This window comes from Oreochromis aureus, linkage group 7 (assembly GCF_013358895.1).
Source record: "Oreochromis aureus strain Israel breed Guangdong linkage group 7, ZZ_aureus, whole genome shotgun sequence".
In the NCBI taxonomy this organism is placed as follows: Eukaryota; Metazoa; Chordata; class Actinopteri; order Cichliformes; family Cichlidae; genus Oreochromis; species Oreochromis aureus.
The window spans coordinates 26,448,742-26,467,524 of NC_052948.1; the positions used below are offsets into that span (position 1 = coordinate 26,448,742).

The following is an 18,783-nucleotide window of genomic DNA, read 5'->3' on the forward strand; positions in this document are numbered from 1 at the left end:
ATACACGTGGAAGAAACCACACTAAACCTGCTTACACACAAGAACTTATATTCAACAGATGAAACGTTAACATTGTAATACCATAAGATTTAAGTCTTCTATTACAAACTACTGTGAACTACTACTATGCTGCCAAAGAAGACGCCATCGCCATTTGGGGGTGGGGGGTATATTGTTGAGGATGAAGTCAAAATTTCGAGATTAAAGTCAAAATTCTATTTAAAAGTCAAAATTTTATTTCGAAAAAAAAAAATCGGAATGTGGCGATGATTGTTGCTTTTTTTTTTTTCAAGACAGACTGCCATGGCTGCTATATCCTCTACAAAAGGCCTTGTGTAGATGTTACACTTGTTACTCAAACCAATTCTGGAGTAAGATTTCACTAACTCACCAACGGTTTGTTTTGACACAACTACAGTCTCCACATTTTCACGTTTTTCCCAATATTTTATACATACATACATACATTTATACATTGATTCATTATTGTGGCCTTAATGTGCCTTTCTATCATTACAGAATCTATGTCCGAATAAAAGTTGCTATAACGACACCCCCCAATCCATAAAGACGAATATTGATCGAACATTAAATGGTTATTATTAGTTTAATTATTACTTGTATAATTGCTCTACCTTTGCACTCTTAGGAGCGTGTTGCCTGACAGACTGCACTCTGGGTAAAATCCTCCCTTCTACGTCAAAACAACAGCTTGGTTAGCTCTTGCTAGCTAACCTGACGCTAGTTAGTGGTGCGTCAGGTTCACCAACCAACTTTAATGATTTCTCGCGTCTGTAGGCCATCTTTGCTGTATGCAGTGTCGATTTTGTTATGAGACATGCAGGATAGGTACAACGAAGTAGGCTTTGTCCAGCAAATACTCGGTTTGAATTTGGTGCCGAGAAAAAATAGTACAAACCGAGGCAATGACACATCTCTCAGCGACTTCTCAGGTGGGCTAATGTTTGGTAGCTTTTCAGCTAGTCTTTATGTCTTTGCTGTCTACCTATGCTAAAGTATTTGACTTAAAAAGAAGCCATTTAAAATGTACAACGAACAGAACCTGTCCCTATGGGTCATTAGCTAGAGGCTAGTTTATACGCAGTGTTGTTGGAGTAGTTGGTGAAGCTAGCTAACTTCTACTTTGTCTAAGCCATTGTTGGGTAGTCGGAAGTCTGCATATTGTTTTGTAATTTGAGGGTCTCTAATGTTGAAGACCTGTGTAAATGATACTGTTACATTCCACTGGTCATGGCTCTTAGGGTATGGCCATTCAGTAGTGTGTTCAGTCTCTATGTAGATTTGACAAATGAAATGTGCGCTGGTGTTCTGCCAGAGTTATTTTTCTGTGACACTGAATACAGCAATAATTTTTGCGTTGGTGTGTTACTAGTTGTTAAACAATGAAGATCTACAGTTCTAAAAATAAATAAAATAAATACATTCGTGGTTATGTAATTTGTTCACTGATTGGCATGAAGAGATGCATAACTGTATAATTGTGTTTTCCCAGAGATGTGGTATGGCGTGTTTCTGTGGGCAGCGGTCTCCTCTCTTGTCTTCCACCTGCCTGCAGCTTTACTGTCCCTAGCCTCACTGCGCCAGCACAAATTTGCCCGGTTCATGCCCATTGCGATCCTCCTTATGGGCATCGTGGGACCAGTGTTTGGGGGAGTCCTAACTAGTAAGCCTTCTACCTACACGTGCTTTGTTGTTGTTGTTGTTGTTGTTGTTGTTGTTTTTTGTTTTTTTTTTTAAATGTATGTATTTTTGAATTTTTTAAAATGAATGATATAACTATTTGTGATTACATTTATTTCAGCATTTATTAAAAAGATTTGCATACCTGCATATTATAAAATAGAAGGTATTTTCAGATGCTTCCTCATTTCCCAAGTATCACCAAAGCAGATTAGTCCACACAGGAGTACATGAACTCGTGTCCATGTACTCCTGACTTGTGTCCATGTACTCCCTGATCTCAAACAAGGGATGTATTGCATGCTAGGCAGATGCCTTTGTGTTTTCCCCAATGTAAAAGAACTGAATGAATTGAACCATCACTGAGCAGTGCTGCTGGAAACCTGTTCAGTATGCAGCCAGTTCATTTAAGCTTCCACAGTGTGTGGCGTCTACTAGTCTCAATCTCAAGTGTTTACAAATAGGACTCGATGTGTAAATTAGTATCTCTGTAGCTGAATTTGGTTGTGAGCACGCCACAGTGGTTGTTAATGAAATACTCTGAATCTTAAGTTGGACCAAAGCATCAGGAAATTTTGCAGTTTTTAAGATGCATAATAATTAGATGATAAGTTCTGTATTTTCTTCTGAACTTTTATTTAATTTTTCCTAAGTCACTTAAGCTTGAGTTAGTTTCCAGAATGCATTTGCTTGTTTCACTGTAGTCTTTGTTCATGTTTAGTTGTTGTTAAGTCTTCATTATTTTCAGTGCTACTTGTAGTGTTTTATTTTAATGACATCAGAGGTGTTGATAGCCATATGTTATTCTGAAGTTCAAAATGGATATTACAGTACAACTGCAATGTTTATCCATTTAATTTTGAAGGCAGGTGATTCACGACAAAATCCTGAGTCTCAATAAGCAAACGTACAAAATCCTGATTGTACAAATTGTGATAACAAATTTAAACAAAAAGTAAATGCATATTCTAAAAAAAAGTTTATTATTATTACAATTACAATATTATTACAGTATTAGTTCAGGCATTGTTTCTTTTCAAATTTCCATTTATTTTAATTGGGTTTGTTACACACCCACTTTAGTTTTTAGTTTATTTGAAATTTGAATCATATTTGCACAAATGGGGACAGCTTGAAAAGATTAAGAGAACTAAGGATATTCTTTTATAATTATTATTATTATTATTAGTAGTAGTAGTAGTAGTAGTAGTAGTAGTAGTAGTAGTAGTAGTAGTAGTAGTAATTCAGTAAAAATCTAATAATTAGATTTTCTTTAAGAAGTGACACAGTCTACATTCTACGTTTTCCCTGATGATGGTAGGCTGAATCATCCATGCCCCACTTTCCCTCAGATCTGACAGTAACATAACGTGTTGTCATCCGTACCTTCACCTCTCTGGTCTGCTCACCTGACAGCAGAAATGCTTGAAAATTTAGATAATGAGTAATAATAATGATATGTAGTAAATACATTGACCAAACTAATGGTTATTATGATTTTTGCAGTAGTCAAGCCTTACATTCAGACCCCCAAGTCTGAGGTTCCGATTAATTGTTGCTTATATCAGGAGGTCAGGAGGCCAAAAGGTGGTTTGTCAGCAGAGCTCTGCTTATCAGTAAGTCAGAGGCCAAACTGGAAGACACACACGTTTAATAGTTTTCTTTCCTTCTTTTCTTTTTTTTAGGTGCAGCTATAGCAGGTGTGTACAAGGCAGCAGGGAAGACGATGATATCTTTGGAGGCGCTGGTGTTTGGTGTCGGACAGTCGTTTTGTGTCCTCCTCATCTCCTTCCTCAGGATACTTGCCACCCTTTAGCAGTGCTGAGTTTGATGTGGACTTTCTGGTGAATACTGGCATGAACAGTCCAGTCTGGGTTGTGATGTCATTTTCTATGATGCCCCAGGGTGGATTTTTTTTTTCTCAACTATCAAGAGAAAGGCAGTGTGTAAATTGATGGAGTGTATGCTATACAGCACTGAAATGCTCTGTGTTTAATCATCTGTATGATATTGACTGTAGGACAGCATGTTGCTACATTCACATCCAGGCCTCCCCATACTACATCCAATGAAAGTTACTTAGCATTGTGTCCCAGGTTTTTTCTAAAGTCAGGTGTCGAGCTGAAATCCTCAGTTTAGGAGTCTACACTTATTCAAACGTAATGTGAAAGCAGCAATATGCTGTTCTCTTCAGTTAGCAGAGCTTACAGTTCAGCAGCAGGATGACACTAACCTCTCTCAGGGGCTGTGTGAGAGTGTGTGTGTGTTTGTGTGAGTGAGAGGGAGAGCGTGCGTGCATACATGTGCGCATGCATGCACATTTCTCTGCCAGAGTGATTGCATAGAGATAGAACAGCAGATGGGCTGTTGTACTGTTAAAATAGGGAGATAATGGTTATATGCAAGGTTAATGCTTTTTCTCTTGAGGCCTTAATTTCTATTTTCTACCTTCCAAAGTGGTGTTTATCTTCAGGGCTATATTTCCTTAATTCTTTGTCCTGCTGCTCCTTGGGTTCTTTCTGGTGTTTTTGGTTGACATTTTGACTGCCTGTGTGTTAATAATAATAATTCCAGGTTGTTTAGAAGCACCTATATGTCTCCCTCTATTCCTCTCAGCTTATGTCTTTCACACAGGGATACAGTGGAGATGCTATTATAAAGCTGATTGTTTAGTTCATAGCCCTGAAAATGCAGCCTGTGTCTTCAGAGCTTCTCTGTTCACCTTCTTGATTGTTCTGTCTTTAGGCTTGATGAAGGGGGGGCAAACATGATCAGATTGCTAAATCAACAGAAAAGTGATATAAGTTTTTAATATTTTAGCTCTTTGAATGATAGTGTGTTTTTCAGGATTATTTTGTAACAATGAACTGATTTGTATATATTCAAAATTGTTTCCAGGTCTTTGTACGTTTTCAGTCTTTATGATCAAATATAAATAATTTTCTGCACTAAATGTGCATGTATAAGTTTCCACATTGTGACAGCTTTTTGGTTGATTTTGGTATCTGAGAGGTGCATTTACAGTAAACTCTACAAGTAAAACGCATGTCATTATCTTTGCTGTGTCTATATAAGTAACTACATCACAAGTAATTAAGATAGAAGAAATGCATTTGTTTTAACAGGAATGAGGTATGATATGGTCAGAAGCTTCTTCAACCTCTGTACGCTGTATAGGGCTCTAGGGGCTCAGACCAGTAAATGAGCTGTGGACTCTACAGGTTGATCTAATTGGTCCTAATATAACATTAATTGCATAAAGCAAAAAAGAAGTTGAAGACTGACAAACAACCCTGTACAAAAAAAAGGTCTCGTCAAGCAGGCAGGAAAAGGTCAAGAAAACCACTAGATGTCTAAGCTGTTTCCAAAGGATGAGAATGGACGTTTGCAAACACTTAATTTAGTTTGTTTATCTATAGTTTTGGCTAGAGTCGACACAACGTTTAACTATTATTGACATTTAGCATATCCACGCCTTGCTGTTGACTGTATATGATGTTATGATGAAGCCAAGCCATGAAAGTGCCTTAAAGATGCTCTCCTTAAATTGTTAGCAGGAGCCTTTTCCACTGGTTCCAAGAAGTCTGGTTCTGTCCACTCTGAGAAAATGCATGAATTCCTTCAGGTTCTCAGTCACATCAACCTCTTGCTTATCACATCCCAGTTACAAAAACCAAGGGTGACTCCTGTCTGACTCGAGTCATAATGTTTATACCCACATGTTCAAGGTTTTTAGCTTGTAAAGGTAAAGCAGTGCAATAAATGTATTACTGGGCATAACTCCAGTCTTATAACGGATTTTACTATTTTTAATAACTGACTGTTTGGTAAGTCTGGCTTTTTTTTTGGAGAGTTACTTGCTGTACAGTAAAGATGTCAGCTAAAATCTCCTGTTACATATTAAATAATTTCTGCTTGTCCTGCAAGACCTCAGTGCAGCGTTTAATACTGTTGACCATAATATATTTTATTTTTATTACAACATTTAGAGCATGATGTAGGTACTGTACTGTGGTGGTTTGAATCATCTGTCTAATGTACTCCCATTTGACCATGTAAATGGAGAGTCGTCTTCTCACACAGGTTAATTATGGAGTTCCACAGGGTTCCATGCTAGGACCAATTCTGTTTACATTATACATGTATACTTACTCTGGATGGCATTACCTTGTCTTCCAGTAACACTGGAATCTGTGAGTCGTTTTTGACTAGGATAGATCCTTAAATGTGCACATTAAACAAATATATAGGACAGCTTTCTTTCAATATGAGCATCCATCTCTAAAGTTGGAAACATCCTGTTTCATAGGGTTTGGGCTTCTTTTCTGTGAAACCAGCTCCCAGTTTTGGAGCCCTCTCTACTTTTGAAATTAAGCTTAAAACTTTCCTTTTTAAAAAAGCATATAGTTGGGGCTGTATCGGGTGAATCTGAATCCTCCCTTAGTTATGTTCCAATATTCCTAGGCTGCTGGGGGCTTCCCATGATGCATTTTTGTTTGTTTGTTTGTTTCTTCTTCACTCACCTTATTATTTTGTTTATGCACCAATCTGCATTTAATCCTTAGTTATTATTAATCTCTGGCTGTCTTTTACAGCATGTCCTCACCCCAACTGGTTGTGAGCATGTTTCTACCAGATTTTTCTTCCTGTTAAAAGGGAATTTGACCTCCCCTTTATCACCACCTGCTCAAAGAGGGTCTTATGATTGTTGGGGTGTTCTGTGTTTTCTTTGAATTTTTGTAGGATATTTCATTTACAATAGAATGTGCCTTGAGGAGCTATATAAATAAAATTGAACTGATGTCCAGCAGGGGCATTCCATCTGAAATCATCATAGGCCTTCCGCTCAACCATCATGCTTAGTTGAAACTTGGTCATGAAAAATGACAATGGTAAAAAGTATGGCTGCAAATCTGCATCAGAATGGCAAAAAACAAAAGAATCAAGGTACAGACGTCAACTCAGTTGAAATAATGTGGGACTCTTAAGAGAGTGGTGTATATAAATGAACACCTGAAAACCTCAATAAAGTGAAGCAACATTGTAAAGGAGGGTAGTCCAAATTTCTCCACAATGATGTAAGAGGCTAATATTCAGAAACAAAATTACTTTCAGTCATTGCTGCTGGATGTGGTTCTACAAGCTATGGGACCATGGGGTCTACTTAGCTTTTCATACAATGGTTCCACAATGTGGAAAAAAAAATAATAGTGACGCTGTGTAATATGTCATATTTTGCTAGTTAATCAGTGGCTGTATTTACCTAATTTTAAGGCCTGGTATGTACCTGCTAATTATTTATTTCTTAGAATTAAAAGAGGGTGTACTCTCTTTTTCATAATTGTATGCATTTGTTTTCCCTTGAATATTTTTGCATTTAATAGTTTCCACTTGGATGTGATTTTAGATATTTTAGTTATTTATTTGTAATTATTCCTCACATTTTAGTGTTTTGTTTTTTTCCTGCCAGAAACAGGCTTCCATACAGGCCTAAATGCAGGTTAGTCAAACACTTTAACCACTTGATTGCTGGGAGGTTTTTTTTACAATAAGGAGGTGTGGTGTGCAAACAGCTTGTTGCTGTTTGCACAGTCAGAATGCCAGAAACACCAGGTAAACTCGATGACGGGATACAATTAGAGATGTCAAGTCGGAACAGAGCAAGATATTTCACACATTCATGGGCTGTATGTTCTGATTTAAAGGGTTTAAAGCTTACATTAATTAGAGGAAATAAGGAACCAGTGGTTAATCGTTTCATGATATAAGATGTTTCAACTAAAATGTTAGTGTTTCTTAATGGGGGTTTTTTTTTGGTTTTTTTGTCCTTTGTAGGTTGGGGCACAACCTACTAAGCATTGTTGCTGCATTGTTCCCTTTTTGGCAACAGTTTATCCGTCTTTTGATGACGGCTTCCAGCATAATAATACACCATGTTATAAAGCGCAGATTATCTCAAACTGGTTTCTTGAACATGACAATGAGTTCATTGTGTTAAATGGTCTCCACAATCACCAGATCTCAATTTAATAGAGCACCTTTGTATGCAATGGAGCGACAGATTCAGGTCATGGATGTGTAGCTGACAAAACTGCAACAACTGCAGGACACTATCAGTTTGTGTCAATATGGACCAAAATCTCTGAGGAATGTTTCCATGGCATAGATTCGATGTTTGATCTGTACCATGAAGAATTAAGGCAGTTCTAAAGGCAAAAAGGGGGTTCAACCCAATCCTGGCAAGGTCTCCATGACTCTTTAAAGCCAAGTGTATCGCTTTTGTGACTTCTATGGTGTAAAAGTCTGACCCCCACCCAAAACAAAATAAATTGCATTCTACATCTTTAAGGAATAAATTGCCTGATGTAGCAAACATGATGCAAATTCACACTCATATATGCAAGTTAATATTTAATTTATTGTTTTTAAAATTTTGTCAGAAGGTTCAGTCCAAAGGCATGCAGTTAGAGACAGACAACCATTCACACCTATGGGCAATTTAGAGTTACCAATTCACCTAACCCCACTATGTGTTAGCCCTGCAACAGACGGGCGACCTGTCCAGGGTGTACCCTGCCTCTCGCCCTGTAGGTGAATCCAATAGATCTTCTTGTTCCAATGCAATGTTTTGCTTGAAAATCTTAGGTCATTTATAGCACATCCAGAGTTTGTACTCATAGAGCTTCACTTGTTCCACATTTTGTCATGTTACATGTCATGCTTATTCAAAAATGGATTAAATTAAGTTTTCACCTCAAAATTCTACACACACAATTAGTAAATGACTCTACCAAAAACCAAAATGGAAATGCACACAAATATTTCTAGTCCTTGCAAAATCGAACTGGGAGACCAGTCAGGGTCAAGGGAAAGATGAATGTAGCCATGTACAGAGATATCCTTAATGATAACCTGCTCCAGAGCACTCTGGACCTCAGATTGTGGTGAAGATCTGGCTTCCAACAGAACAACAACCCTTAGCACAGCCATGATAACAAAGAGTGGCTTTGGGACCACTCTGTGAATATCCTTTAGTGCCTCAGCCTAAAGGACACTAGGCTAAGTGCCTCAGCCAGAGCTCAGACTTGAATCCAATCGACCTGAAAATGGCCATGCACCGATGCTCCCCATCCAACGTGATAGAGCTTGAGAGGTTCTGCGAAGAAGAATGGGAGAAACTGCCCAAAAATACTGCCTATTATTATTTGCATATATAATATTTGTAAGTGTGAGTGTAATTTTTTAGTAATACATTTGCAACAATTTCAAGCAAACCTTTTTCACTTTGTCGTTGCTGTGTGTACAATTTTTAAGGTAAAAAAAATGATTAGAATCCATTTTGGAATAAGATTGTAACATGACAAAATGTGGAGCAGGTGAAGATCCGTGAATACTTTCTGGATGCACTCTATGTTTATGATTTACCCTCCCCACGCTCCACAGCAGGACACTGGACCTCTCCCAGTTCAAAAACTATTCAAACTGCATGAACATGATAAAGATCCACAGCCATTAACCCAGTATCCAAAAGACCCAGATTCCAGTTTGATCAAGTATCCACTGGGTTGTTGGAGGCATAGTTTATTTAAAAAAGCTACTCAAAGCTGACTTTGAACCTAACAGACGGAGGCAATGATGTGTTGAACAGAGAGAATTTATAACTGAAAGGTATATTTTTACCATCTCTTCACAAAGAGTTAAATTGCCTTAAGATAATTTTAATACGTAGTAATAAGTTCATAAATATTGTCTGTGAAGGTTCTCAGTCATCCAGCTCATCGTAGTTTAAGGAGCTTGGAAAGAAGTCCAGACGCTTTTCTTTCCAAGCTCCTTCATAAATACAGGGAGTGCAGAATTATTAGGCAAATGAGTATTTTGTCCACATCATCCTCTTCATGCATGTTGTCTTACTCCAAGCTGTATAGGCTCGAAAGCCTACTACCAATTAAGCATATTAGGTGATGTGCATCTCTGTAATGAGAAGGGGTGTGGTCTAATGATATCAACACCCTATATCAGGTGTGCATAATTATTAGGCAACTTCCTTTCCTTTGGCAAAATGGGTCAAAAGAAGGACTTGACAGGCTCAGAAAAGTCAAAAATAGTGAGATATCTTGCAGAGGGATGCAGGGGTCTTAAAATTGCAAAGCTTCTGAAGCGTGATCATCGAACAATCAAGCGTTTCATTCAAAATAGTCAACAGGGTCGCAAGAAGCGTGTGGAAAAACCAAGGCGCAAAATAACTGCCCATGAACTGAGAAAAGTCAAGCGTGCAGCTGCCAAGATGCCACTTGCCACCAGTTTGGCCATATTTCAGAGCTGCAACATCACTGGAGTGCCCAAAAGCACAAGGTGTGCAATACACAGAGACATGGCCAAGGTAAGAAAGGCTGAAAGACGACCACCACTGAACAAGAGACACAAGCTGAAACGTCAAGACTGGGCCAAGAAATATCTCAAGACTGATTTTTCTAAGGTTTTATGGACTGATGAAATGAGAGTGAGTCTTGATGGGCCAGATGGATGGGCCCGTGGCTGGATTGGTAAAGGGCAGAGAGCTCCAGTCCGACTCAGACGCCAGCAAGGTGGAGGTGAGTACTGGTTTGGGCTGGTATCATCAAAGATGAGCTTGTGGGGCCTTTTCAGGTTGAGGATGGAGTCAAGCTCAACTCCCAGTCCTACTGCCAGTTTCTGGAAGACACCTTCTTCAAGCAGTGGTACAGGAAGAAGTCTGCATCCTTCAAGAAACACATGATTTTCATGCAGGATAATGCTCCATCACACGCGTCCAAGTACTCCACAGCGTGGCTGGCAAGAAAGGGTATAAAAGAAGAAAAACTAATGACATGGCCTCCATGTTCACCTGATCTGAACCCCATTGAGAACCTGTGGTCCATCATCAAATGTGAGATTTACAAGGAGGGAAAACAGTACACCTCTCTGAACAGTGTCTGGGAGGCTGTGGTTGCTGCTGCACGCAATGTTGATGGTGAACAGATCAAAACACTGACAGAATCCATGGATGTCGCCTTGTAATCGGAAGGTTGCCGGTTCGAGCCCCGGCTCAGACAGTCTTGGTCGTTGTGTCCTTGGGCAAGACACTTCACCCGTTGCCTACTGGTGGTGGTCAGAGGGCCCGGTGGCGCCAGTGTCCGGCAGCCTCGCCTCTGTCAGTGCACCCCAGGGTGGCTGTGGCTACAACGTAGCTTGCCATCACCAGTGTGTGAATGTGTGTGTGTGAATGGGTGAATGACTGGATATGTAAAGCGCTTTGGGGTCCTTAGTGACTACAAAAGCACTATATAAATACAGGCCATTTACCATTTACCATTTTGAGTGTCCTTGCAAAGAAAGGTGGCTATATTGGTCGCTGATTTGTTTTTGTTTTGTTTTTGAATGTCAGAAATGTACATTTGTGAATGTGGAGATGTTATATTGGTTTCACTGGTAAAAATAAATAATTGAAATGGGTATATATTTGTTTTTTGTTAAGTTGCCTAATAATTATGCACAGTAATAGTCACCTGCACACACAGATATCCCCCTAAAATAGCTAAAACTAAAAACAAACTAAAAACTACTTCCAAAAACATTCAGCTTTGATATTAATGAGTTTTTTGGGTTCATTGAGAACATGGTTGTTGTTCAATAATAAAATTATTCCTCAAAAATACAACTTGCCTAATAATTCTGCACTCCCTGTATTGTCTAAATATTGAACATTCTTTTGTAAAATGACTTCTACCTTTTACTTCAGTAAAGAGATGAAATATTACTTTCGACACTTTGTAATACAGTTATTCAACTCAGGACACTATTAACAGCACACTGTTAATGTCATTTAACAATAACACAGTTTTACTGCTGTAGACATATGGGGTATTCAAACATACACTAAGTGCGCCTCCTTCTGGTCACACTGTAGTACTGCTGGTGTTTGGAGAACACAGCCGTCTGAATGAGCACTGTCCACTCCACCTACACGTTGGGAAAGCTGGTGTTGTTGTTTTTTGTTTTAAATTTTATTTATGCTTTGATGGTATTGTGCATGTAAAAAAAAAAAAAAAAAAAATATGTGTAACTATTTCATATAATTCTTTTGAGTTAATCAGCATAAAAAAGAGAAAAAATGTACACCCAGTCTCCTCTACACTGCAGAATGACGACTTATGGTGAAGCCTATACAAGCTTGTCGTAGGTCGCTTGCTAACCTTGCTGAACCTTGTGTGGTTTCTCATTTAATGATAAAAACGTGTTCACTTTGAGTGTGACTACACAGTTGCGCAGGTTTTATATCGTGAAGTAAGTAAAACCTGCATCCTGTAATTCACACAACTGGAACATTTTGGTGGCTTTCATTGAAATATACAAACTTAATAAAAAGGGTAAAAAGTGCTTAATTGGTATGCTGGGACGCACATAATGACAAATGTAACAGTGAATATAATTGTTTGCATTGGAAATGTCACTGTTTTTTAAGATTTGTTCCACAAGTGCTGCATCTGCAAGGCCATTATGTGGCTTGAAATCACATTGGTATTTGTGTTTATACAGACTGGATCTATGTGACTGTTTTATTTTAACAATTGCTCTGAATTTCTTCAATCCCTCCTCAGGCAAAAGAGAAACTAATAAAAACTTCACTCAAATGAAACATTTCAAACAAGTAACTAAACAAAATTTAGAAAAAGGCACTCTGAAAACTAAACTGGGGCTAAAATCAAATTAAACTCTAAATGCAGTGGAAATGAAAACTGATGAACACCACGTTATAACACCTGTGTTCCTCTGGGCCCACCTTCCATCAGTGGTACGTAGGAGAAATGGAAATCCAGTGTCTCCAAAATACCGGCAAATTTTAAGCATGTTTTTTATTTGCACAAGTTCAAATCCCCAAAAATGAGCCATTAAACTTGGACTATAGCAGAAGTTTGACCATTCTCATTTTCATGTCATTCGTGTGAACAGAATATGGTTATCTGTCAGAGAAATCAACAAATCAGGACAAGCAACCTTGACTTGGGAGTATTTTCTGACATTCTGCAAGCAAATGGTTATTCTGATTAAAACGTGTGCCTTATGTCATTTCTGCCAGTAGCAAAAACACCAGATTCACCCATTTTCTGTGGACTGAACATGCATTTATTAATAATGTTTGTATGTGGACATGTGAACATATTATCGCAAGTCAGTGCAAAAACCATTGGGAAAGAGAAGATCAGCATGTCATCTCAACAGCTGGTGAAGGACAGGGAAGAGAGTGCTGACTGGTCTTCATGTGAGCTTTTGGTCTTCCACCTCTTCTTCTACTCCTTCTTCTTGTAGTCCTCCAGGTGAGCCAGTACCCAGCCAGAGGGACCCAAGATGGCCACAAAAAGGGCCGTCATAGCGATTGCCTGTTCCTGAGGGGTACACAAAACCACACCGACAGAGTTATTACAACTTTATATTTTTAGGTTTTGAAGGTTTGTTTACACCTCCGTTTTACTTCATTGATTTAAAAAAAAATATAAAAAAGGAAGTGTTAAAAAAGAACTGTAGACTTAGTTTAAGTGGTTACTTAGATTTAATAAAATAGAAACACTTGACTCAAAATCACACAGAAATCCCAGTCACTAATTATATTTACCAGTGCCTCCTGGTGTTGGTTATGTTGAGAAATGTGACCAATTTGACAAAAACTAAAGACATAAATTGTAAATTTAATTTTTATTCGATTTCTAAGAGTCTTTTGGTTTTTGGAAAGTCTATTTGTTATTTCTATTTCAGGTATTTATTATTTCACACTTAGCTTTAGCCTTTTACCCTGGCTCAATTCATATCACTCGGCAGCATAAACATGATCACTGTCTAATCCCCCTAAAAATGAATTGTAATGTGGTATTAACCCACTGTTCAGAAAGAGGAAATATATTTGCTGTAGAAAAGTATCAGTTTCATCTGTCCACAAGAGCAAAAACACACCTAATATATTTAAATATGTAAAAACGTTATTGTTTTACATGCTGTGAGTGATCAAAATAGTTGTCCCTCGCGTGGCCTTATCCACAGGCAGGGTCTAACTATGCAACCATTGTCTCAGTTAATTATTAAGCCCATCCTGGAGACGAAATGAAACCAAACATTTCATTGTCAATAACTTCATGCTTATTGTGTCGCTGCGACTTTAAAAGCGTCACAGTGAGATGAAATAGGCTGTTCTTCCCTAAATGCAGTTATTTCTTTATGTATTGTGTGCTTTTCGGTCCCTCTCTGTCTGACCTTTCCTACATCAAGGTTATTCGTCACCTGTTCAGCGCGGCTGCGAGGATTTCTGCCGCTACTGCTGCTAGACTACTTTATCAAACTTATGTCTAAATGTTGTGGAAAAATACCAAAACGCTTCTTCGGCTTTACTTTCATTTATAAACGACGGCGCGCGGTCTCCAAATGTAGTGTGCTGCGCACTTGGCCCACATATTCGCAGCTGTCACAGGTCTACGTGTTGGAATTAGGCGGAATAATGGCGAGATAGTGGCGCACTTATCAAAGTCTTAAAAATAAGTTGGATTTGCAAGTCACCGTGAAACAATGGCGCGAGGAAACGAAAGATATCCTACATTTGCTACTTTTAATTATTCGATATTTTATATACAATATTCAGTATATAAGCAAAAAAATATTGCTTATTTGTAAGAGAAAGTTAGTCCCACAGGCAGGCTGCCCATCATATCAGGTTAATATGTGTGTATGTGATGCGGAAGAATTGCTATTAAGGTTTAATAAAGCGAAGGAGCGGGCGATGAAGTTGAGCCTGTTGCTATTAATTAAGAACCTCTGCACCTCCAGCCGGGACAAGACACCTGCTTCAGACATGTGAAGCTGACGGAGCGAATATGAACTCACCCCTGCAGTTACGGTGTGTTTAGCAGGTTTGGTCGTCACATTAGCCACAGAGACCAGCTGAGTCCTCAGCGCGCTCCTGAATAGCCGGGAGACGGTGGGCAGAGGCATAGCGTTGCTTCACTGCTGCCAGAAAGCCTGGAAGAGAGCCTGTACTCTGTAACTGACACTCAGCCTGGTGCAGCTTATCTGAGGAGTATGTGCAGTAGCCGTACGACAGGGAGAGAGCGTGCGCGCGCGCGCGCGAGCCCCCAAGCAGAGTCGAAATTTAATTGGCCGTCTCGCCTCCGGGTTTGAACCGTGGCCGATGAGCGCGGGGTCGTGTCCTCACGTCACCGCGCGCAGTGTCGAGGCTGTTTGTGTAGCCGTCCAGGAGACATTACGGTGAAACACGGTTCACAGATTTAAAAAGTTTAGCCTCGCCAACAACGAAATTCACGCTCCAGGTAAAGTTAGAGGTGTGTGTTTGTAGATGGAGGGAATGTGCTGGAGGAAAGGCACAAGTGCTTTGCTCTCTCTGTAAAGGAGAGCGGACAAAATGAATAAAACGACAACATCCAGTTTTGATTTCTCTGTTACCCCGTTATGGCCCTGATTTAACTCCATATGATACGACATGAGACCTTCGTGAACTTGAGAGGAGGAAAACCCGGGTTTGGCTCAGAGCGCAGAGCTGAGAGCACAACGGGCCAGGCAGCAGTGCCTGTATAAGGACGTTTGTATCAAGGACAGCATGGAGCGCACACACCGGCTCCATGCTGTGTTTATTTGGAGAAAATGGCCCTCAAAAAGATTTTAAAAAGAAAAAAATACGATGTGTACATGATCCACAGGCGTAAGAATTTACAAATGTGGACACCACTGAGTGTGATTGATTTGAGTACACACAACTCCGCAGTCCAGTCAACACACATACATCAAACCATCCTACAAATGTGTATATAAAAACCCGAATAAGTAAAAAAGAATGATTATTCACACACGCAAATCTTTACTTCACAAATCTGACCGTTTTCACTTTCAGAGAGCTGCCCACTGTGCAGTGTTTGTCACATTCTTTTTTCTCGCTTACAAATCGTTCACGAATCGCTCGTACACAGCATGAAGTCGCGCGCACAGAGATAACGGCACGTGAGCACTTAGGGTTTTGAGACCCTTCACGCGGACAGCTTCGCACAGATCCATTACAGTGACTGTATAAAAGATTCGTTTTCTACAGTCACTGAGTCACAAATGGAAGCTGCGTTCAAGTCCTAGTGGAAAACCGCGACATCCGGACTACTTGTGGTTGTTTCCTAGGTTATTTCAAATGAAGCAGATTTTCCCCCCCAAACAAACAGTTCGTGACTTTTTACTAGAACACATACATTTACCAGTTTGCAGTACACTGGCAGTGTGACACAACTTGGTTAAAAAAGTTCAGACCGATCACATTATGCATCAGTTTAAAAGTACTTATAATGCAAAAGTTTGATTTTAGTGTGTTTACTGGCACATGTGATGAATAGACTATGATGTGGTAACCCGCCACAACGAGAAGGGTCGTTGTTGTTGCCATTGTGTTTGTTTTAAGTAGCAAGGTTGGAGCATAGTGACAGCCTGCCCATCTCATGTTGGTGTTCTTCCATCATAATAATGTTGCTCAGCTGTCATGAGTGAAGTTTGTTGGTCCTGCAGTGGAAGAAGTGTGGAATGTCAAAGTCCACATGAAGATGAGGTCTTAGTAGATGAAAGCATGGGCCTAAGCTTCGTTTGATCATCCGTCCATTGTCATGGTCCTGGGTGTTGAACTCACCCGAGTTCTAAGTTGTGCGAGCTTCTTTTGGATTTTGTGTTATGTATTTTGAATTCTTGCTACTATTTAACATTCTGTTAGTTCTCAGTTTGATCACTTTTTACTGTTGTTTGCCACTTTGCTAAACGTCTAAAGTTTTATTTCTTTGTTTCAGTTTCCGGTTAATTCCATGTGTACTCTAGTTTAAGATTATTGTGTATTGTTTGTTGTCTTCTTAAGTCGGATTCTTTTTCAGTTTTTGTTTGCAAATCAAAGAAAAAGAAAAAAAAACTTGGTTTAAGAAGATATCAAGACCTAACACAGTTCAGTATGATATTGCCCAGTACAGACACAGACACAGCGGTTACAGCTTCACAGTCATTTATTCAGTTTGCTTTTTCAGGCTGTCATCACCGGCTAGCTCACACAGTTGCTTTAGTGGGGTTTGCTCTCATGCAGCCGGCCACTCTCAGCCCCTCTTCCTCCTTCTAGGTCTCAGCATGCTACTGAAATAGGAGAGGCGTGATTAGACGATGACTACCAGGCCACTTCCCCTAGCGCTGCCCCCTGAATCCACTACACCACCCCTTCCCTGCAGCTGAGCTACAGACCACACCCCGTCACACACAGTTTCCCTTAAATGGGTAACTGCATACTGAAAACTTTTCTGGACTGGCTTTCAAGCAAAAATTCAGACAGCTCTGTTATCAGAATCAGAGAAACTTTATTAGTCCTAGAGGGAAATTGAGTTGTCATAGCAGCAAATATACAACAAACAACAAGCACTCATATAAAATGAGTGTAGAAACAGAGCTATGATAGATAAATAAAGATAAATCAATAAACATAGAGCTATAGTTATAAATATACATATAAATATAAAAGGACAAGCATGTGTGCACTGAGGTGTGATTAATACTGTTCCACATGTGTAGATCTGACCCAAGTGGATGAGTTATAGAGTCTGATAGCAGCGGGAAGGAACGACCTCCTGTAACGTTCCCTCAGACAGCGAGGTTGAAGGAACCTGTTGCTGAAACTCATCCAGACTTTTTTAGTCGCTGGTAACATAAAATAATTATTGGAACATCATCTAAATCCCCCAAAATTGAATAATGACTGAAACTAGCATCACTGATGAACAATGGGCTGTGAGGTCAGTTTCTTGATCATTAATATGCAAATTAAAATGACCATTGATCAACAACCACTGATCAATTGATCAATGGCCATGAGTTCACAGAGAGTTGGGGAATGGCTGTAATCATAACATTGTAAGATGGTGAAAGATGTACCCTTAGGCCCCCTTAGGTTTTCGTTTAGGCAGCTGTTGTCCTTCTGTCGTGTTTTGGCTGGAGTTTTCTTTAGGTGCCTTCTCAGCTTTGACAAACGTCCAGCTGGGATAACAACATTTACTCAGGGCCTGCCTAAGCAAAAAACCCTAGTGATCCCTTATGTGTCAGGAGTATCACAACAGTTGAGGCGCATTTTCTCTAAACACAGCATCTCTGTGGTTTTTAAACCTCAAAACACGCCTCTCCAAAAATTGGTCCACCCCAAGGATCAGGTCCTCCGACACAAACGGACTAATGTAGTGTACGCTGTTAAGTGCCAGGAGTATTGCCGAGATTTATACATCAGGGAAACCAAACAACTTCTTGTTAAGCAGATGACACATCACAACACAGGCCAGTGGACACTCTTTCAATGATGAGGATGTACACATCCTGGACAGGGAGGAACGCTGGTTTGAGCGCGGAGTCAAGGAGGCCATTTACGTGAAAAGGGAAAGACCATCTTTGAATCAAGGAGGGGGCCTAAGGGTACATCTTTCACTATCTTACAGCCATTCCCCAACTCTCTGTGAATGATACTCATGGTCATTGATCAGTGGGTGTTGATCAATGGTCATGACAAATTGCATAATAAAGATCAAGAAACTGACCTCGCAGCCCATTGTTTGTCAATGGTTCTAGTTTCAGTCATTGTGCAAAGGTACTGTTTATAAGGTTGGGGAAACCTGCAGCCAGCTGAGACCGAAGAAGTCCCTTGGATGACGATGAAACGTTTCTCCTACTGAAAATCCTGCGTCCAGATGAACAGAATCAACCTTTTGGGATTTACTTACCTGGGTTATTGAGGATGCATTGAGACAACTACATCTAAAGTTCTTTGTATGAGAAATGGACACAAAATACCAAAAAAAAAGAAAAGAAAAGAAAGGAAAAGAAAAAGAAATGCGGAGCAATGCAAAGAGAAAAAACAAAGTCAGCAGCCACCGTCATTCCTAAATGCAGTCTGCAAACAAATGCAGAAGGTGTCTGTCGGTGGTGGGTTTAAAAATTGTAGCTAAATGCTTTTCTTGGCATTTTGGCAGGGCTGCACAGAAGCATGGGGTCTACAAATAAATAGTAAATGCACTGGTT

General features: G+C 39.6%; 1 protein-coding gene across 1 annotated transcript; it reads left to right on the forward strand.

Moving 5' to 3' along the window:
* Window positions 1–672: 672 nt before the first annotated feature.
* Window positions 673–4,747, forward strand: tmem170a (transmembrane protein 170A). Its single transcript, XM_031753517.2, has 3 exons — window positions 673–953; window positions 1,514–1,684; window positions 3,387–4,747. The coding sequence occupies exons 1-3, from the start codon at window positions 839–841 to the stop codon at window positions 3,515–3,517; spliced, it is 417 nt and encodes a 138-aa protein (XP_031609377.1). The 5' UTR covers window positions 673–838; the 3' UTR covers window positions 3,518–4,747.
* The last annotated feature ends 14,036 nt before the right edge of the window (window positions 4,748–18,783 follow it).